The sequence below is a fragment of the Rhinopithecus roxellana genome, chromosome 1 (assembly GCF_007565055.1).
Source record: "Rhinopithecus roxellana isolate Shanxi Qingling chromosome 1, ASM756505v1, whole genome shotgun sequence".
NCBI classification, from domain to species: domain Eukaryota; kingdom Metazoa; phylum Chordata; class Mammalia; order Primates; family Cercopithecidae; genus Rhinopithecus; species Rhinopithecus roxellana.
This window is the reverse complement of record NC_044549.1, coordinates 196,280,848-196,302,874: the sequence shown is the minus strand read 5'-3', so window position 1 is coordinate 196,302,874 and position 22,027 is coordinate 196,280,848. Positions and strand designations below refer to the sequence as shown.

The 22,027-nt window shown below is 44.8% G+C and overlaps 1 protein-coding gene across 1 annotated transcript in view; it reads left to right on the top strand.

Annotated features, from left to right (window-relative positions):
- The first annotated feature begins 1,916 nt into the window (after positions 1-1,916).
- CCDC13 (coiled-coil domain containing 13) overlaps positions 1,917-22,027 on the top strand; it is a 61,216-nt gene continuing 41,105 nt past the window's right edge. Inside the window, exons 1-5 of the mRNA XM_010374329.2 lie at positions 1,917-2,015; positions 15,989-16,215; positions 17,734-17,882; positions 21,042-21,184; positions 21,733-21,822. Of these exons, the coding sequence (XP_010372631.1) occupies positions 15,995-16,215; positions 17,734-17,882; positions 21,042-21,184; positions 21,733-21,822 (603 nt within the window). The 5' untranslated portion in view covers positions 1,917-2,015; positions 15,989-15,994. The remainder of the gene's footprint in view (positions 2,016-15,988; positions 16,216-17,733; positions 17,883-21,041; positions 21,185-21,732; positions 21,823-22,027) is intronic.

Sequence of the window (22,027 nt, the reverse complement as noted above, 5' to 3'; positions counted from 1 at the left end):
CAACTGCATGTGATTCTATAACAATCTCAATACAATTTCAAATTAAAAAGCAAACAAAATACAAAAAGCAGTGTCCTACAGATACTTCTGGTTAGAGAAATAAAGTGGGCTGGAATTAACAAACATCTGTATACTCCACATGAGGAAATACTGGTGACCCAGACTGGATTCTCCAGCTTCTTGGATAAAATGTCAAGCTTATAAACTAAAGAAAATTCTCAAGAGAATTTTGGGCAGAAAAAAAGATGGCATGAGAGCCTTACTGGTGACAGTGGAAAAGTAACACATCTAGAGGAAAATCATCCCTGGGTTTGAAAAAATGGGTTACTGCAAAAATGATATCCTTGTCAAAAATAATCCTTGGATTGGTGGAGCAAATGTTACCCCCTTTCCAAACTTTTTAATACATACATTCTAGAATGTCTGTTCTGAAATTCTCCTGCATCCCTAATTTTCTCATAGCATGTTCTTACTTTAATGAAAACCTGGCTTTCTGCTAGGAACCATGCTTTCCAGAAGCCCTCTAAGTAGACCTGGCTATTCCTTTTCCTATGCCACATAGTCCTATCATGGTCATGAGGTAAACGAATAATACTCCCCACTACACACACCATATAAAAAGACCCTAATCCTTTGGGGCTCACATCTACTTGAATCCACTCTTTATCTTGTCTCTTTGCTGCCACCTGTATATTTATAGGTCTCCCACCCTCAGGTCATTAGGCAGCAACTGGAGACCAATGGAAAAGATCCGTTTTTCCTGTATCAGAAAACTTCGGGTTTACACCTGCAGTGCTGATGGTAGTCTAGTGCCATATCTTATGTATGCATGTCTATGGGATGGGTATTCATTCACCTTATGAGGAAAAAAAATAGAAAAACAACTACCAAGATTTTCAAATTATGAAGGCCTGGATATTTGGCCAGGCGCGGTGGCTCACGCCTGTAATCCCAGCACTTTGGGAGGCCAAGGCGGGCGGATCACCTGAGGTCAGGAGTTCAAGACCAGCCTGGTCAACATGGTGAAACCCCGTCTGTACTAAAAATAAAAAAATTAGCCGGGTGTGGTGGCGGGTGCCGGTAATCCCAGCTACTCGCGAGATTGAGGCAGGATAATCGCTTGAACCTGGGTGGTGGAGGTTGCAATAAGCCGAGATCACGCCACTGCACTCCAGCCTGGGCGACACAGCGAGACTCTGTAGATAGATTAGATTAGATAGATAGATAGATAGATAGATAGATAGATAGATAGATAGATAGATAGATAAAGATAGATAGACAAGACAGACTCCCTTGAATCATCTTTCCTAGAAATTTGCCTCCCACCCCCATATTGCCCTGAAATATAGTAATGTCTTAAATTGGAAGGTGCAGTTTAAAAAAAAAAAAATGCAAGTGTTTTCCTCTATGAAAATAAACACTGTTCATTATTTTAAAAATCTTCTAAAGTGTAAAAACAAACAGCACTGCTATTCCACCGGCCAAATATAACCACTTTTAATACTTCTATTTCGGTATTGTTTTAGTGCCAGGTTTGAAATAAACGCAACTTTATTTATTTAGCATTGCTATATTGCGTCCTGCTTCCTTCACTCACCATCATAACATGGCCTTTCCTCACACTGTTTCACATTTTTCAAATATATCTGAACGGCTACTTTAAATTTCATGGTGAGATCGTTCGCTGTTTAACTCCCCAGCAGGAGAGAGGAATGGGCATCTCTGTACAGAACGTTTGGTCCACAAAACTTTCTAAAAAATATACTCCAGAAGATTTAAAATCTCCAGCGCACTCGAGATGGTGCCCGTTTGCCTCCAGCCCAGAGCGCCCTCAGCGCCTCTGTCACTTTCAGAACTTTTGGCGCCCCCTCGGCCACCGTAGAGACGCGTTGAAAAACGTGCGAGTGACGTCGCTGGTTTCCCTGGTGACGGTTTCCAGGGCAGCGCGTGGCGGCGTCCGGAGGAGGTGACCTAGCCGCGGCAGTCCAAGAAGTGAGAAGTGGAGAGAGACCGCTGTAAGTGCCGGGGAGGGCGGAAGGGCCGGGCCGGAGCCGGGAGAGAGCCCGCAGCTGCCGGGGGCGCGGACCCGATCCTGAGCGCAACCCCAGCCCGAGCGTGCTGCCACTGGCCGGGCGCCCAGCGAGGACTCCCCCTTGGTCTTTTGAATCTTCACACACAGCCCTCTTCTTCCCCAGGAAGACGCTTATTTTCCATGCAGTACATGGGTTAGTGAGGCGCGGAGGGTGGGTCGCCTGCCCCGAAGTCATAGCGTAGATGGCACGGTCAGAACTCGAACTCAGGTCCGCCTGACAAGCACTGTCTGCTGGGCCTCTGCCGGGGTGCCCTCTCGCACCGCACTGAGATGGGACCCGGCGGCATGCACTTCCCCATCTCCCAGTTCCCCTTCCAGGCCCAGCCCCCACAGGACTGCTGGGGGACTCGCAAGAGGGAGTTCCCCTCCAAGCGCGGACTCCAGCCCGTAGAACCAGAGCATCACCCCGCTCCCATCCCAAACCCATCCCTACGTAGATGCTAGCAGTGTATAGGGCGCCAAACTAGGCATCTGCGGGCGGCTCCCCTACACCTCCAGGCCTTCAGGCTGTTGTTGAGAATACTCGAAAAGAACACAGTAAAAGAAAAGAAGAAAGTGAACCCGGGAGGTGGAGATTGCAGTGAGCCGAGATCGCGCCACTGCACTCCAGCCTGGGGGACAGAGCAAGACTCCGTCTCAAAAAAAAAAAAAAAAAGAAAAGAAAAAAGAAGAAAGAGAAGGAGAGAGGAAGAGAAAAACAATGAAAGAAAGTGGCAGGCCAATGGGGTGGGGCAAGGGGTCTAAGTCCTTTCTCACTGGTCCCTGTCACCTATGCACTCAACAGCCTGTGGGATCTTGCTGCCTCATAGGACTCCCGAGTAGGTGCCACTCTTCCCACTCCCTGGCTCTAAATCCTACTTGAGCCAAGAGTTCTTTCCATGCAGCTCTGGCCTTTATTTTATTATTTTTGATTATTATTACTGTTTTTTTTTTTTGTTTTAGACGGAGTCTCGCTCTATTGCGCAGGCTGGAGTGCAGTGGTGCGATCTTGGCTCACTGCAAACTCTGCCTCCCGGGTTCAAGCGATTCTCCTGCCTCGGGTTCTTGAGGAGCTGGGATTACAGGCGCCGGCCACCATGCCTGGCTAATTTTGGTACTTTTCCTAGAGACGGGTTTTCACCATGTTGGCCAGGCTGGTCTCGAACTCGTGATCTCAGGTGATCCGCCCACCTCAGCCTCCCAAAGTCCTGGGATTACAGGCATGAGCCACTGCGCCCGGCTTAGCCTTTACTTTTAAAAGAAAATTAATAGACTTAAAGCAGATTTATGGAAGCATTGAACAAAAAACATTTCCTTTATACATTCCATATTCACGTTTCCTCTGTTGTTAACATCTTCCACATTGCATTGGTGTGGTACATTTGTTATCGTTGATAGAACTATATTGGTATGTTATTACTAAAGTCCATAGTTTACATTAGAGGTCATTTGTTGTTGTTGTTGTGTTGTTGTTGTTATTGTTGTTTTGAGACAGTCTCACTTTGTCACCCAGGCTGGAGTGCAGTGGCCTGATCATGGCTCACTGTAGCCTGGAACCTCTGGGCTCAGGCAATCCTCCCACCTTAGCCTCCTGAGTAGCTGGGAACACAGGCACATGCCACCATGCCCGGCTAATTTTTTTATTTTTTGTAGAGATATGGTCTTGCTATGTTGCCCAAGCTGGTCTCAAACTCCTGGCCTCAAGTGGTCCTCCCACCTTGGCTTCCTAGAGTGTGGAGATTACAGCTGTGAGTCACCACACCTGACCAGCATTCATTGCTTTAGGTTGTACAGGTCAACAAGTTTTGCTAAATGTTTAATGCTATGTATCCACCATTAAAGTATACAGAACAGTTTCACCTCCCTAAAAACCTCCTAGGCTTTACTGTTCATTCCTCCTTCCCACCAACCCCTGGAAACCACTGATATTTTTCATTTAGAAGGGATTTACAACCACTGATATCTTTTACTTCCCTGTAATTTTGCCTTTTCCAGAATATTATACAGTTTGCAATTATATAGTACGTAGCCTTTTCAGACTGGCTTCTTCACTTAGCAATATACATTTAGGTTTCTTTCATGTCTTTTCGTGGCTTGATAGCTCATTTCTTTTCATCACTCAATAATATTCCCTGATATGAGTGTACCAGGTTATCTGTTCACCTATTGAAGTACATCTTGTTTTTTTCTGATTTTTGGTAATTATGAATAAAGCTATGAACATTTCATGTGCAGGTTTTTGTGTGGATATATTGTTCAACTCATTTGGATAAATATGATTACTGGATCACGGGGCAAGACTATGTTTAGCTTTGAAAAAGACTACCCAATTGTCTTGCAAAGTGGCTTTTCCATTTTGCATCCCCACCAGCAATAAATGGAAATTCTTGTTGCTTCACATTCTTGCCATCATTTGATGTTGTCAATGTTTTGGATTGTAGCCATTCTAATAGGTGTGTAACGGTATCTCATTTTTGTTTTAATTTGCAATTTCCTAATTATATATGATGCTGAACATCTTTTCATGTCTATTTGCCATCCGTGTTTCTTTTTTGTTGAGGAGTTTGTTCAGATCTTTTGCCCGCTTTTATTATTATTATTATTATTATTTTTTTTTTTTTTTTTTTTTTTTTTTTTGAGATGGAGTTTCACTCTTATCGCCCAGACTGGAGTGCAATGGCATGATCTCGGCTCACTGCAACTTCCACCTCCCAGGTTCAAGCAATTCTCCTGCTTCAGCCTCCTGAGTAGCTGGGATTACAGGCTCCTGTCACCACGCCCAGCTAATTTTTATATTTTTAGTAGACACGGGGTTTCACCATGTTGGCCAGACTGGTCTCGAACTGCTGACCTCAGGAGATCCACCCACCTCGGCCTCCCAAAGTTCTGGGATTACAGGCATGAGCCACCCCCTGGCCTTGCCCACTTTTTAACTGGGGTATTTTCTTATTGTTAAGTTATCAGAATTCTTTGTATATTTTGGATATAGTCCTTTGTCAAATATGTGTCTGGCAGGTTTTCTTCCAGTCTCTATGGCTTTTCTTTTCTTTCATTTTATTGTTTTTTGTTTTTTTTTTATTTTTTGAGTCTTGCTCTGTAGCCCAGGCTGGAGTGCAGTGGAGTGATCTCAGCTTACTGCAACCTCCACCTCCCAGATTCAAGCGATACTTCTGCCTCCGCCGCCCGGGTAACTGGGATTACAGATGTGCGCCACCACGCCTAGCTAATGTTTGTATTTTTAGTAGAGACAGGGTTTCACCATGTTGGCCAGGCTGGTCTTAAACTCCTGACCTCAGGTGATCCGCCTGCCTCAGCCTCCCAAAGTGCTGGGATTACAGGCATGAATCACCGCTCCCGGCCTCTTCATTTTCTTAACAGTATCTTTCACAGAGTAGAAGTTTATAATTTTAATGAAGTTGAATTTATCAATTTTTTTCTTTCATGTATCATCCTTTTGGTATTATATATGAAAACTCATAGCCAAACCCAAGGTCAGCTAGATTTTCTCCTGTATTACCTTCTATAAGTTTTGCATTTTACATTGCAGTATATAATTCATTTTGAGTTAGTATTTGTGATAGGCATAAGGTCTGTGTCTAGATTCACTTTTTTACATGTGGATATTTGTTGTTCCAGCATCATTGCCTTTGTTTCTTTGTCAAGGATCAGTTGACTCTATGTATGCGAGTCTATTTCTGGGCTCTTTATTTGGTTTCATTGATTCATTTGTCTGTTTCTTTGCCAATACCACACTGTCTTAATTACTATCATTTTATAGTAAGTCTTTTTTGTTTGTTTTCTTTTTTGAGATGGAGTTTTGCTCCTGTTGGCCAGGTTGGAATGCAATGGCACGATCTTGGCTCACTGCAACCTCCGCCTCCCAGGTTCAAGTGATTCTCCTGCCTCAGCCTCCTAGGTAGCTGGGATTACAGGCACCCACCACCACACCAGGCTAATTTTTGTATTTTTAGTAGAGACGGGGTTTTACCATGTTTGCCAGACTGGTCTTGAACTCCTGACCTCAGGTGATCCATCCACCTGCCTCGGCCTCCCAATGTGCTGGGATTACAGGTGTGAGCAACCGCGCCTAGCCTAGTAAGTCTTAAGGTCAGATAGTGTCAGTTTTCCACCTTTGTTCTTCTTTAATATTGTGTTGGATATTCTGGATCTTTTACCTCTGCACATAAACTTTAGAATCAATTTGTCAATATCCATACAGTAATTTGCTGGGATTTCTTTATTGCAATTGCACTAAATCTATAGATCAAGTTGGGAAGAACTGACATCTTAACAATATTCATTCTTCCTATTCATGGGCATGAGATAACTATTTGTTTAGTTCTTGATTTTATCAGAATTTTATAGTTTATAGTCTTTTCTCAGAGTTTTATGTTTCTCCTAGTATAGATCTTACACATATTTTGTAAGATTTATTCCTAAGTATTTCAATGTTTATGTTAATATAAATGGCATTGCTTTTTTTTTGAGACGGAGTCTCGCTCTGTCGCCCGGGCTGGAGTGCAGTGGCCGGATCGCAGCTCACTGCAAGCTCCGCCTCCTGGGTTTACGCCATTCTCCTGCCTCAGCCTCCCAAGTAGCTGGGACTACAGGCGCCAGCCACCTCGCCCGGCTAGCTTTTTGTATTTTTTAGTAGAGAGGGGGTTTCACTGTGTTAGCCAGGATGGTCTCGAACTCCTGACCTCGTGATCCGCCCGTCTCGGCCTCCCAAAGTGCTGGGATTACAGGCTTGAGCCACCGCGCCCGGCCTTAACTTGAGTTTTCCATTGCTTATTGCTAGTATGTGGGAAACCATTTGACTTCTGTATATTAACCTTACTTCTTGCAACCTTGCTGCAATCACTTATAAGTTCCAGGAGTCTTTTTTGTTTTTTGTTTTTGGTTTTTTTTAATAGATTCTTTGAGATTTTCTGCATAGACAATCAGTCATCTGCAACCAAGGCAATTTTATTTCTTCCTTTCCAAAATATATATCTTTTGTTTCCTTTTCTTGGCTTATTCCATTAGGTAGAACTTCTAGTATGATGCTGAATGACAGTGGAGAGAAGGGACGTCTTGCCATGTTCCCAGTCTTAGGGGAAAAGCGTGTAGTTTCTCACCGCTAAGTATGATGGTAGCTGTATGTTTTTTGTAGATATTCTTAATCAAATTGAAGAAGTTCCCTTCTATTCCTAGTTTACTTAGAGTTTTTATCATGAATGAGCATTGGATTTTGTCAAATGCTTTTTCTGTGTCTATTAATATGATTGTGTGACTTTTCTTCCTTAGCCTGCTGATGTGATAGGTTTACGTTAATTGATTTTCTAATGTTAAACCAGCCTTGCATACCTAAAGTAACTCCTATTTGGTCATGTGGTATAATTTTTCAGATACATTGTTGGATTCAATTTGCTAATATTCTTGGAGAGGAAGTTTTTTTTTTTTTTTTGAGACAGGATCTCGCTCTTTTGCCCAGGCTGGAGTGCAGTGGCACGATCATGGCTCACTGCAGTGAGAGGAAGATTTGCAAATTACCTTCCTTCCTTTCACTTGACTGGCCAATCGAACTCTTTCTTTGCTGCAAAACTGGCTGTTTTCCATGTATTGGTTTTCTGGACAGCAGGCAAGATAAACCTGTCAGGTTGTTACTTGCTTCCAGCTGCCCCTTCTTCCTCTTCCTTCTCCTTCCCTCTCTCCCACCTCCTCACTCTGCACCTTCTCCTCATGCTGCTTTGTTCATACTCTAGGTTTCAACTACCTGAGGCTCCAGCTCAGACTTTCCTTCTGAACCCCAGACCCACTCAGCATCTCAGCCAGCCAGCTGCCCACCCAGCACTCAAAGTCCACCACCTTGTCTGCAGCGTGGAAAACTGCTCCTCTGTCAGGGCCTGCTATCTCCCCAATCACTCAAACCCAAACCACCTAGGTTTCTCCCCTCTCCTCCGCCTAGCTGCCTTCAGTCCCTTCTATTTGGCAGCAATTCCTGTTCCCCCTTCTTCATCTCCACTGCTGCAGTTTTGATTTAGGCCCACATGGCTTCCCGGAGACCCCCTCCTAACTAGGCCCTTTGCCTCCAGCTCTGCGGAAGGCAAAGATGATCCTGTGTACACCCTCTGAACATCCCCAACGCCTCAAGATAAAGTCCAGGCTCCTTAGCTGGGCAGATCAGACCCTCCTTCTGGTGCCTCCCCAAATGTGCCCTGCCCTCTGGCCATTCTGAACCCTTCATAGTTCCCCACACTCATCACATTCTCTGCACATGCTTTTCTGGCAGGAAAGCCCTCTGCCCCCCACTCAGGCACCGTCCCTTTCCCACCCAGGCCAACTTCTTCTGCATTCAGCTTCAAATTGACTGAGATGCTTGTCTCTCCTGCAGCCTCTCTCTTCCCCGACAGCCTCTCAGAGCAATTAACACCACTCATTCTCAAACCAGCTTAACATTAAGCGTACCTGGTAAACTTTAAAAATACAAAAATAGTAGCCGGGCGTAGTGGTACACGCCTGTAGTCCCAGCTACTCAGGAAGCTGAGGCAGGAGAATCGCTTGAACCCAGGAGGCGGAGGTTGCTGTGAGCTGAGATCATACCATTGCACTCCAGCCTGGGCAACAAGAGCAAAACTCCATCTCAAAAAAATAAAAATAAAAATAGACACCCTGGCCACAGCCCAGATCAATTAATTCCAAATCTCCACTGGCCTTATGAATAGCATAGATTAGATACTAATACTCTGGGGGCCGGTCGGGACCATAGGTGTCCTCTCAGTGCAGGCGTTGCTGTCTATCCCAGAGGCTTCACTGGGCCAAGAACACCGCTTTTCATACAGTGATAATGATAATTATTTCCATGCATTCTTTCACTTAATCTCACAACCTCCCTGTTAAGTTCGTAAGTATCAGAGTCCCATTTTACAGATGGGAAACGAAAGCAAAGAGGTTAAGTAATTTGCCTGGGGCACAGTGTACATTCAATGAGTACCAGTTCCTCAGTGAATTCAGGTGCAAATTGAGAGTGGAAAAGGAGAAAAGCTTTACAAGTTACTGTATTCATTCATTCAGTGACAATTCTACAAACATTAGTTGAAGGCCTGTTCTGGGCAAGATGCTGAGAATTAGCAAATAAGATATTAGGACCCCTGCCCTTAAGAGGTCTCTTTGTAAAGGGAAGTAATATAAACAAAATAATAGATAATTATAATACACTGAGGTTAAGTTTAGTGATCAAGGGGTGCTCTAGGGATTCTGGGAGTCCACAGGGTGACCTGAGGGGAATCCTAGAGGCTAACTGGGAGTTAGTGGGAAGGTAAAGGGCTGGGATGGGGAGGCCTGGGAGGAAGGCCTCCCAGGTAGAGGGAGTGGCTGAAGCCTGCCTGAGATGCCACCAGGCTTAATCCTCAACAGGAGCCACAAACCCAAAGCATCTGCTGTGGCTGATGGGAAATAAAAGTGAATTCAGCAGGTTTAAGAGAAAGAACAACATTTATGTGCAGTGATAATGGGCAGCTGATGAGCCAGTTGCAGCATCTGGAAGTGGCAGGGATGGTGGTTTAATGGAAAGAACATATTGTGCACCAAAGGAACTCTGCATAGCAGCTGCTGTCCATGTGGGACTATGGGCCCAGCATTGCCAGATCTGTAAACTTTTGTAAGAGAAGCTGGTGTAAACGAAACATAAAATTCAGAGGTCCCCCAACCATCTAAATGGATTTCCTTCTCAGCCAGTACACTCTGAAGTTAACCCGAAAGACCAGTTCAGGCCTTGATGGGAAGCGGCGGGTGAGACATGCCTCATTATGCCCGCCTCCCTTTTGGAATTCAGGAGAAGTTGACCAACATTTAATTAACATCAACACAGACCTTAAGTCTGATAAGAAACATTTACAATCTATTATCTCTGAAGCCTGCTACCTGGAGGCTTCATTTGCATGATCAAATGATCTTATTCTAACTCAGACATTCCTTTCTATTTATAGTAACTCTTTGAACCAATTGCCAATCAGAAAAATTTTAAATCTATCTATGACCTGGAAGCTCCCCTCTCCCAACCTTGGAGTTGTCCTGCTTTTCTGGACCAAATCAGTTTTTCTGGACGAAATCCAGTATATATCTTAAATGTATTTGATTGATGTCTCAGGTCTGCCTGAAATGTATAAAACCAAGCTGTGCCCTGACCACCTTGGGCACGTGGTCTCAGGATCTCCTGAGGGCTGTGTCACAGGCCATGATCACTCATATTTGACTCAGAATAAATCTCTTCAGACTGGGCAAGGTGGCTCACACCTGTGATCCCAGCATTTTGGGAGGCTGAGGTGGGTGGATCACTTAAGGTCAGGAGTTCAAGACCAGCCTGGCTAACGTGGTGAAACCATGTCTCTACAAAAACATACAAAAATTATCCGGGTGTGGTGGTGCATGCCTGTAGTCCCAGCAACTCAGAAGGCTGAGGCAGGAGAATTGCTTGAGCCCAGGAGGCAGAGGTTGCAGTGAGTCAAGATTGCGCCACTGTGCTCCAGCCTGGGTGACAGAGCAAGACTTCGTCTAAAAAAAAAAAAAAAAAAGAGTACTTCTCTTCAAATATTTTACAGAGTTTGACTGCTTTTGTTGACACTGGAAATCTGATATTGGAATTGCAATTATTTGAATGTTGGCAACAAATTCAAATCCTAACATAGTGTTCTGTGAGAGCCAAACAAAAATGTCTGTGGGATGTGTTAAACTAACTGTAGCCTAAAGCTGCTTTCTTGTATATTCTAAGTTCAGCCTAAAGGTTTCTCTGTACATAGTAAACTGTAACTTAACTAGCTATTTCAGCAGACTGTAACCTACTCTTATGCCAGTCACAGAGTTTCAGCTAATCACAGGCAGCCAGCTATTCAAATTGTATTCAAAAAAGGCAAACAGCCAGCTGTAATCAGTTCAGTTGTTTCTGTACCTCACTTGTGCTTTCTGTTTATCACTTTCCTTTTTCTGTTCATAAATCTTATTCAACTAGGTGGCAGCCCAGGAGTCACTCTGAATCTATTCTGGTTCTGGGGGCTGCTAGATTTGTGAATCATTCTTGCTCAATTGAATTCTGTTGAATTTGATTTGTTTAAAGTTTTTCTTTTTTTATGCTGGAGACAGGGTCTCACTGTCACCCAGGCTAGAGTGCAGTGGCGATCACAGCTCATTGTAGTCTCAACCTCCCGGGCTCAAGCTATGCTTCCACTTTGGCCTTCCAAAGTGCTGGGATTACAGGTGTGAGCCCTCATGCCTGCCTAACGTTTGTCTTTTAACAGAGGATATAGCCTTTGGGCCAGCCATTATACTCACATGTATTGTTTATTACAATGAAAGAATACAGGTCAAAATCAGCAAAGAGGCACACAGGGCAGAGTCCAGGAGACACCAGGTGCAAGCTTCCAGTTGTCTTCTCCCAGTAGAGTCATGTTAACAGTACTTACTTCTACCAGAAACAATTCATGGCAACTTACATGGAGTAGTGCCAGCCAGGGAATCTCCCCTGAGTCTTGGTGTCTAGGGTTTTTATTAGGAGATGGTTACATAGGTACAGTTGACCTTAGTCACTCAGTTTCTAGCCCCCTCCAGCCTACCCCGCACCTGGCAATGAATCACATTGTTAATTAACATGGACTGGAATGGCCCAAGGCCCCCAGGTGAAGAAAAACACTCTCATCGGGAAGGATGGTCCAAGGGCTCAGAGATTCTCCCTTAGGAGCGGGTCAAAGGCCAAACCTGTTTTTTGGAATGTGTGGGTGTGGAAAATACAGGTTTTCTGAGTTAATTCTTTATAGTTCTCTTACTGGGCAGAGCTGCCTGGTAAGGAATTTCAACATAACACCAGCTCCTGCTTTTGTTTGACCTTTGCCAAACCCTGGGCTCAGCCCACAGCACATTAAAACCACCTGGGCAGCAGTTATCCCATCCCACACCTGGTCTCCACTCCAGACTAATTTAAATCAGATTCTCTAGGGGTGGGGCCTGGTTATCAGCATTTTTAGATTGTATCCTGGGGATTTGGTATTGAAGCAAGTTTAAGAGTAGCTGGGTACAGGCTCTGGGACCACTCCTGTGTGGGAGATGGAGATAAGTATATTGAGAATGTACAGATAGAGCAGTTGAGGCTGTTTGGGCAGGTAGAGTATTCCTCCTGGAGGGTCAGAAAAGGACCATGGTATTCATGCTGGGTGTAGGAGGATCAGCAAGATTTAAGCCTTGGAGGGAGAAGGCGGTAGAGGAACAGAGGAGCAAGTCAACACAACTAGCTAGAACTTGGCATTGTGAAAGGGAAAACAGGCTAGAAGGACACAGAGGCCACATCCAAAGCACTTAAAGCCATTGGACTTGGCTTTGTGGCTAAGGGGCATCTGCTGAAGCTTTTGCACAGGAGTCTGTCAGACTCAGAACGGTGGTTTAGAGAAACTAGTCCCTCAGCAAATGTTATTCATTTGTTCCCCAAATGTTCATTCCATGCCGGCTACATGCCAGGCCCTGCTATAGGCACTGAGGATACAGCAGTGAACAACACACAGTGCCTGCCATTGTGAAGCTGGAGGAAGAGAGGCAGTCAACAAGTAAACAAATCAAAATATAATGTGTCAGGTGACTCCCAGTGCCATGGTGGAAGACGAAACAGGACAAGGGCATGGGGAGTGAGGGCAGGGATGCCTTCTACAATAGGATATGAGGAGACCTCTGTGATAAGGTGACATTTGAGAGGAAGTAGGTAAGGTGGATGTCTGGGGGAAAGACATTCCTGGGAGAGGTAACAGCAAGTGCAGATACCCCAAGGTGGTTATAAGCCTGGTATCAGTGGGAATGGAGACATGGGGGCAGATTTTAGGACATTTATGGAAAATAAACAAGATTTATGATCAATTGGATGATAGGTAGATGATGTGGCTTGAGGTTGGTTTAAGACAGGGATGCTTACCACTGGCTACACTTTAAAGTCATGAGGGGAGCTTTTAATAATTCCAGTGGCTGTGCTCTAGTATTTCATTTATGTGAAGTTCAAACAGACAAAACATCAAGAATGTATAAGAAACTGATCACTCAGTAACAGTGAGTGATTGTATTGTGAGTGTAAATTGTGTTGTCTAATACAATTTTAAAATGGTCAAAAAATGTGAATAGACACGTCACAAAAGAAGATATACACATAGTCAGCAAGCTCATGAAAAGATGCTCAACATAACTAGTTAGCAGAGAAATACAAATTAAAACCACATTGAGATACCATTTTATTTTTATTTTTATTTTTATTAATTATTTATATTTTATTTATTTATTTATTTATTTGTTTGTTTATTTATTTTGAGACAGAGTCTTGCTCTGTCACCCAGGTTGGAGTGCAGTGGTACAATCTTGGCTCACTGCAACCTCGCCCAGGCTGGAGTGCAATGGCTAAGTCTTGGCTCACCACAACCTCTGCCTCCCAGGTTCAAGTGATTCTCCTGCCTTAGCCTGCTGAGTAGCTGGGATTACAGGCCTGTATCACCACACCCAGCTAATTTTTGTATTTTTAGTAGAGATGGGATTTCTTCATTTTGGCCAGGCTGGTCTCGAACTTCTGACATCAGGTTATCCACCCACCTCAGCCTCCCAAAGTATTGGGATTACAGGCATGAGCCACCGTGCCTGGCCTACTTATTTATTTATTTTTTTTTGAGATGGAGTTTTGCTTTTGTTGCCCAGGCTGGAGTGCAATGGCGTGATCTCGGCTCAATGCAACCTCTGCCTCCTGGGTTCAAGCAATTCTCCTGCCTCAACCTCCCGAGTAGCAGGGATTACAGGCACATGCCACCATGCCTGGCTAATTTTGTATTTTTAGTAGAGATAGGATTCTATCATGTTGGTCAGGCTAGTCTCGAATTCCTGACCTCAGGTTATCCACCCACCTCGGCCTCCCAAAGTGATGGGATTACAGGCATGAGCCACCACGCCCGGCTGAGATACCATTTTACATACTAACGAGAAACTCTAAAATTTAGACTGACCAGACTAAATGCTGACAAGGATGGAGCAACCGGGAGTCCTATACATTGCTAGTAGGAATGTAAAATGGTACAGCCACGCTGGCAAACATTTTAGCAGTTTCTTGTGAAGTCAAACATAAATTTACCATATAAACCAGAATTTTCACTTCTAGGTATTTACCCAAGAGAAATAAAAACATACATTCACACAAATACCTTCTTATACATGAATGTTCATAATGGCTTTATTCATAATAGCCGAAACTGGAAACAGCTCAGATGTCCAATAACAGGTGAATGTACAATCAAATTGTTGTTTATTTAAACAACATAATATTACTCAGTAATAAAAAGGAATGAGCTTATAATGCATGCAATGACATGGATGAATCTCAAAAAGGTAGTGCTGAGCAAAAAAGGAGCCAGACACAAAAGGCTAACTACTATATGATTCTAGTTATATGAAATTCCAGAAAAAGCAAAACTGGAGTGAACAAAAGCAGACCATAGTTTGCCTGGGATTGGGATTGGCAGGGAAATTGTCTGCAAACGGGCACCTGGAGGATTCTGGGGTGATGAAATGTTCTTTCATGATGGTGGCAGTGATTTACACAGGTGAATATATTTGTCAAAACTCATTTGTACACATAAAATTGGTGGGTTTTTTTTTTTTTTTTTTTTTTTGAGGCAGTGTCTCACTGTTACTTGGAATGAAATGCAATGGCACAATGATGGCTCACTGCAGCCTCCACTTCCTGGGCTCAAGCAATCTTGCCACCTCAGCCTCCTAAGTAGCTGGGACTATAGGCATGCACCACCACAGCCAATTTTTTGTAGAGATGGGGTTTCGCCATGTTACCCAGGCTGGTCTCAAACTCCTGGTCTCAAGCAATCCACTCACCTTGGCCTCCCAAAGTGCTGTGATTACAGGCATGAGCCACTGCACCCAGCCTGGTATATTTTATTGTACATAAATTATTCTTTTTTTTTTTTTTGAGACGGAGTCTCGCTCTGTCGCCCAGGCTGGAATGCAGTGGCTGGATCTCAGCTCACTGCAAGCTCCGCCTCCCAGGTTTACGCCATTCTCCTGCCTCAGCCTCCCGAGTAGCTGGGACTACAGGCGCCTGCCACCTCGCCCGGCTAGTTTTTTGTATTTTTTAGTAGAGACGGGGTTTCACCATGTTAGCCAGGATGGTCTCGATCTCCTGACCTCGTGATCCGCCCTTCTCGGCCTCCCAAAGTGCCGGGATTACAGGCTTGAGCCACCACGCCCGGCCATAAATTATTCTTTGATAGACTGACTAAAAAGAAACCAGGCAAAATTAATCTTCAATGGTAGCAGTCAGAATAATGGTTGTCTTGGGGGATGATTCACTGGAAGGGGCACAAAGTAGCCTGCTCAGGGACTGGAAATGCCCTATACCTTGATCTGGGTGGTCACCACAGAGGTATATGTCTATGGAAAGATTCACTGAGCCGTGTGGTCAGGATTTATGTACTTTATTGCATGTGAATTATACCTGAATTTAAAAGGAAAAAGAAGAAATGATGGCCAAGCCCCATTCCTAGAAACTGGGATTTGGTTGGTCTAGAAATGGTCCTAGGCATTGCTATATAGGAGTTCCTAGGGGATTTTAATGTTCAACCAGGGCTGAGAGCTATTGATTTAAGGGACAGGCAAGAGTCAAGTGTTGAGTCTGAGTAATGGAGACTATTCTGATGCCATGTGCAATCTGTTGGCATGTTCAGGAATTGGGGAGGATGCTCAGCTCAACCTTGGCTTTCTAGTGATCTGAGTTGAGGTTGGGGCTTCCAAGCTTCTGCATGGACATACATGCAACGCGAAAGCAGTAAACTTCAGGGATGGGGCCACAGACAGGGTGGACTGTGTGCTGAGTGCTCATGTGGAATTTGCTTCAGCTCAGGTTTCTTTTCTGATACTTAGGGCAGGATGGCAGCAGATGAAGCCTCACAGAACACTTTGCGGCTCCAGTTCAAGGCAATGCAGGAGATGCAGCACAAACGGTTACAGAAGCAGATGGAGAAAAAGAGGGAGAAAGAACTGAGCCTCAAAAGCAGAGCTGACGACCCAGAGGAGCCCTTGGAGGTCTCAGATGGCCTCAGCCTTCTCCACACAGGGGAGCCAAACTCGAAAAACAACTTTGAGAAGAGGTAGATGCAAGTTTGAAATCTCTCAGGGGTGTGTGTGCGTGTACCACAGGAGCTATAGCAAAACTTGTAAAATGCAGCTAAAGTGATAGAAGGAAGCTTAGAGCCTTAATTATAGCTGCATTTAACAAGTTTTGATACAGTTTCTGTGGTCAATCCATTCTAAATGCTTTATAATACATATTATGATTTCTTCTTAACCCACAAATAATTTAGGAGTATAGGGTGTTTTTCTAGTTCCAAACATATGATGAGTGTTGGGTTTTCTTGTTTTATTTCTTTTTTTAATTATTGATTTCTTTTTTTTTTTTTTTTTTTTTGAGACGGAGTCTCGCTCTGTCGCCCAGGCTAGAGTGTAGTGGCCGGATCTCAGCTCACTGCAAGCTCTGCCTCCCGGGTTTACGCCATTCTCCTGCCTCAGCCTCCTGAGTAGCTGGGACTACAGGCGCCCGCCACCTCGCCTGGCTAGTTTTTTGTATTTTTTAGTAGAGATGGGCTTTCACCGTGTTAGCCAGGATGGTCTCGATCTCCTGACCTTGTGATCCGCCCGTCTCGGCCTCCCAAAGTACTGGGATTACAGGCTTGAGCCACCGCGCCTGGCTTTATTATTGATTTCTTTTTTTTTTTTTTTTTTTTGAGACGGAGTCTTGCTCTGTCGCCCAGGCTAGAGTGCAGTGGCGCGATCTCGGCTCACTGCAAGCTCCGCCTCCCGGGTTCATGCCGTTCTCCTGCCTCAGCCTCCTGAGTAGCTGGGACTACAGGCGCCCGCCACCGTGCCCAGCTAATTTTTTGTATTTTTAGTAGAGATGGGGTTTCACTGTGGTCTCGATCTCCTGACCTTGTGATCCGCCCATCTCGGCCTCCCAAAGTGCTGGAATTACAGGCATGAGCCACTGCGCCCGGCCTATTATTGATTTCTAAAACAGTCACTTGCCATTAGAGAAAATAGTCTGTATAATGTTATTATTTAGAATTTGCTAAGATTCCCTTTATAGCCTATAATACTTTTTTTAAGAGATAGGATCTTGCACTGTCACCTGGGCTGGAATGCAGGTTGATAACTCACTGCAGCCTCAAGCTCCTGGGTTCAAGCAATCCTCCCACCTCAGCTTCTGGAGTCACTGGGATTACAGGTGTACACTACCATGCCTGGCTAATTTTTTTTGTTTGTTTTATTTTTAGAGACAGGGTCTTTCTTTGTTGCCTAGGCTAGTCATAAACTCCTGCCTTGGCTTCCCAAAGTGCTGGGATTAGAGGTGTGAGCCACGACACCCAGCCCTGTAATATATTTTTATGCATGTTCCATGGATGCTTAAAAGAAATATGAATTCTGAGTGGGTTTTTTTTTTTTTTATAACTCCCTATTGAAGCCAGCTAATGAACAACATTGAAACCTTTCTTCTTTCACGTGTGTGTCTGCATCTGCGTGTCCGTCTGTCCACCTAGGCAGTGGAGGACTGACCCCTGCCCACCAGGGCCTTTGCCTTGGAGGAGGATTAATTCTGCCTTTGCCTTATGTAGGGTGCTTGAAGATGAGATTGAACACCTTCGAAATGAGCTCAGGGAAACAGTGGATGAGAACGGGCGATTGTATAAGCTGCTGAAGGAGAGGGACTTTGAAATCAAACACCTCAAAAAGAAAATAGAAGAGGACAGACTTGCCTTCACAGGTAGCTCCACTATTGTTGTGACAGTCCTTTCCTGCAGTCCAGGGACTTCAGACAGGGCTGACAGCAGGTTCTAGGGAGCCAGGTGCCCAAGAGAATGCCAAGGGTCAGTTTTGTTCAAGCTTGTCCAGAGGAGTCCTGGAAGTGAGGAAGAGGGTAGAGGAAAAGAGCAGCCCCAGGGAGGCCAGCCCACCAGAAAATGGGAGCACAGGGAGCAATGAGGGATTTAAAAATGGGCCAGCAGGGCCAGCAGGCAAGCGTCATAGGCAGTGTTGGTGATCTAGATGGGACTCATGACAAGCGTTCGCCATCATGCTCACAGCATGTTCAAGGGCTGGCAGGGTCCATTTCTCCTTGGTATACTGGCTCACATGTTATGTTGTGAACATAAAAAAGCCCCAGCAGCCTGCAGTGAGCTATGATCACCCCCACTGCACTGAACCCTGGGCAACAGAGTGAGATCCTGTCTTTAAAAAAAAAAAAAAGGCCCCAGTAGAGCCAGGTATGAAGTCTACAGCACCTGCTGTTGCTGCTCCAGAAAGGTAGATGAGACAGGGAAGTCACCTGTTCTGGGAGGATATCATGGGACCCAACCACCAACAAGGTCTGGGCTGGGCCTTGGCCATGTAAGTCTGGGCTACACCTTAGCTGTGTTGGTAGAGATCTCATGGTGGCCCCATGAGTCTGGTGAGGACCTTGGCTTTGCAGGTCTGGTAATGACCTTTGATCTGTGGTTGTGAGCCAATATCTCTGTGGTTATGAGTTTGACTTTTGCCCTGCTGATGTAGTGGGGACTTTGGACTTGATTGTCCTCTGTTATGTATACACCCATTGAGCAATTCAATGGTTAGCCAATTAAATGGCTAATAAATCAGAAAGTATTATAGATGTCACCAATCACAGAGAGCAACAGGGCTGACTCAACATCTACCAGACTATCCCTCCTTGCCTTTGAGAGTAAATGCGTTTGAGGATAGGTACGTTCATAGGACCAAAGCTCTGGTCAGTCAATACTGAATTACAAAGAAAGGGGAATTTGGTATCCTAAAGACGCATGGTAGCCTAATGCACCTCCCTCCATTCTTTGACCTTTTCTGTCTGAAACAAAAAACACAAAGCCTGGCTAAAGAAGCCTACACTCTCAGCCTGGCTATGGATTCAACTGTGGAAAGGGCTGCTTGCACTTTTGCAAGGCTGTAGAGAAGCTGATAGGCTCCAGGAGGAGCAGGAGACACATCTCCACCCAGCCGACCTGGGAAGCAGATCTGGGGTTACTCCCTCTTCCCCAGCCCCTCTCGTTGTTAACTGTCTCTTGCAATCTTTGCCAAAACACAGACTTGGTCATGGCCTCATCTGACTGCCAGCTCTAAGTGTCCCTGAAAACCACTTAAATCCGGTCTGCACTCTGAAGTCACCATTCTGATTTCCATTCTCACATTTTGAAGAGAAAATCTGACAAGCCCATTTATGTTTTTAATTTTTTTTTTTTTTTTTTTTTTTTTTTTTTTTTTTTGAGATGGAGTCTTGCTCTGTTGCCCAGACTGGAGTGCAGTGGCACGATCTTGGCTCACCACAACCTCTGCCTCCTGAGTTCAAGTGATTCTCCTGCCTCAGCCTCCTGAGTAGCTGGGATTACAGGTGTGTGCCACCACACCCAGCTAATTTTTGTATTTTTAGTAGAAACGGGATTTCACCATGTTGGCTAGGCTGGTCTCGAACTGCTGACCTTGTGATCCACCTGCCTCGGCCTCCCAAAGTCCTGTGATTACAGGCATGAGCCACTGTGCCGGACCTCCATTTATGTTTTTAAACTGTGCTGCAAGTGACAGGCTACTGAGAGTTGATAGATGGGTTTCTTTTGGCTGGATTTTTAGTGATTGCTTTTGGGTTTTGTTTGTTTACTGTATTTTTTGTACAGTTTTTAAGTGATCTAGTGATTACAAAATACATATTACCTTTTCATAGTCTACATGTAAATAATATTTTACCACTTCAAATGGAACGTAGAAACTTTACCATCATCCAGGTCCCTTTACCTCTCCCTTTCTATTGCAGTTTTTATATGTATTATATCTATATATATTGAAAATCCCATTGGTCAGTGTTATACTAGTGTCTTCCTAGGTGAGAGCACTCTTCATGGTTTGAGCCCTCACTTCATTCACTCAGGTCTCTGTTCACACATCACCTTTTCAGAGAGCCTTTCCTGGCCACTCCATCTAAAATAGCATCACCTCCCTCATTCTTACCCCCTTGTCCAGCTGCAGTGTATTTCCTAGCACTTATTCCTCCTACATATTAGAATACATATTTATTTCTTTGATGTTTTAAATTATCTGTCTTCCCTACTTGAATGTAAACTCCCTAAGTCTTTTTTATCCACCACTGAATCCCTAATACCAAGAGGACCCAGCACTTGGTGGAAAATAAATATTTGCTAAATGAATGTATGCCTTTCTATTGGGTAGGTGTTACCACCAAATTCTGTGTAAGAAACAACCACATAATCTCTGCAGCAGTAAGCATGTATTGAGCTTAAACATCTGGGGGTTGGTTGGGGATTGGCAGATCTAGGTCAGGCTTGGCTAGGTTGGTTCCACTTTGTTTAACATGTCTCTCTTCTATTCTTGAGACCAGCCAGCCAGGTATGTTCTTCCTGTGGAGAGGGCAGAAGCAAACACAGCAAGTTTAACTGCACGAGTGCTTTTTAAACCTCTACCTTATCTGCACCTTATCTGTTAACATGCCATTGGCCAAAGCAAGCCAAATGGTTGAGCCCAGAGTCATAGAAGGCCCAAGGGGACTACATCCTGCTCATTAGAGGGCACAGCAAAATTACAGGGATATGGATGTAATCCTGTCACTGAGAATGTCATGAAGCTTTGGAGTGATAAACCTGACTCTCACAGAATTAAAACTCTGCTTTCTGTTTTTATCATTTTCCTAGAACATACTGAACCTCTGAGTGGCTGCATTTCCACTCATTGGAGTTGGGTCCCAGGGCTGCTAGGTATATGATGACCCTCCTAAACTCGTGCCCCTTCATGAGCATTCATGCCAAGCAGCTTTAGCTTTTAAGGCCCTGGTGCTGTTGGTGGTGGGGCATGAGTTTGATGTGTATGCCTGTGTTTTTAATTGACCTCACCATTCCTTTCATTTTAGGGACAGCTGGTGTAGCTGGAGACGTGGTCGCCACCAAAATTGTGGAGCTATCCAAAAAGAACCGGCTGTTGATGGCAGAATCAGAGGGTGCAAAAACCAGGGTGAAGCAGCTGACCAATCGCATCCAGGAGCTGGAGCGGGAAGTGAGGGGCCTTGGTCATTCTTCCTCTGGAGGGGACTCCCAGCATGGGCAAGAGGGAACCTCCCTAGCTTCTCCATATGTAGCTGGAAGAGCTGAAGTTGGAAGGTTAAGAGGCTTTCTCAAGTCACGCAGTATATGGTGGTGCTGCATTTTAAATTCAATTCTGTTGCCCTCCAACAAGCTTCTTGGTGTCTCTGGCCTCATCTGTTCATCTGTAACCTGAAATCCATCATTCTTTTATGCCCCGCCTCCTAGGCTGTTGTTGGAATTTCAGGAGACAGATTATGGGTGTAGCATCATTATTTATTAAGCTGTTAGTGAACCCTTGGACTGCTTTTATAGTGCGATTAGGGAATGGGCCAGACAATCAATTAAGCCCTCTCCATTCCAGAGCGGTTTCTAAAGGAGAATTCTTCCATTAATGATCCTAAAGTGAGCTAAAAGGACACACCACCAACATAGGTAACCACACACACAAGGCACCAGAGTGCTTTCCTTGGGCTGCACAATCGCTGAGCAGAGTATTAAGCACGAGGTTTGCTTTTTCAGCTGCAGACAGCCCTGACCAGGCTGTCAGCCAAGGGAGCCACCGACGCAGGAGCCAAGCCACCGAGGGCCCAGATGGGAGACAGAGCATTGGTATGAATTCTCTTCTGTGCTGGGGAGTCTGCAGGGCAGCCGTGGGCCTGGGCCTCCCCTCCTCCACACGTGTGTAGGTACCTCTACCTGGGGGCCACCCCCAACCCCCAACCCCGCTGCTGAGCCAGGTGCCCATTGTCTACCATTGCTGCATCCTCAGAGCAGACGTCAGAGAACAGTACCAAGTGTATGGCCTGAGGCCAAG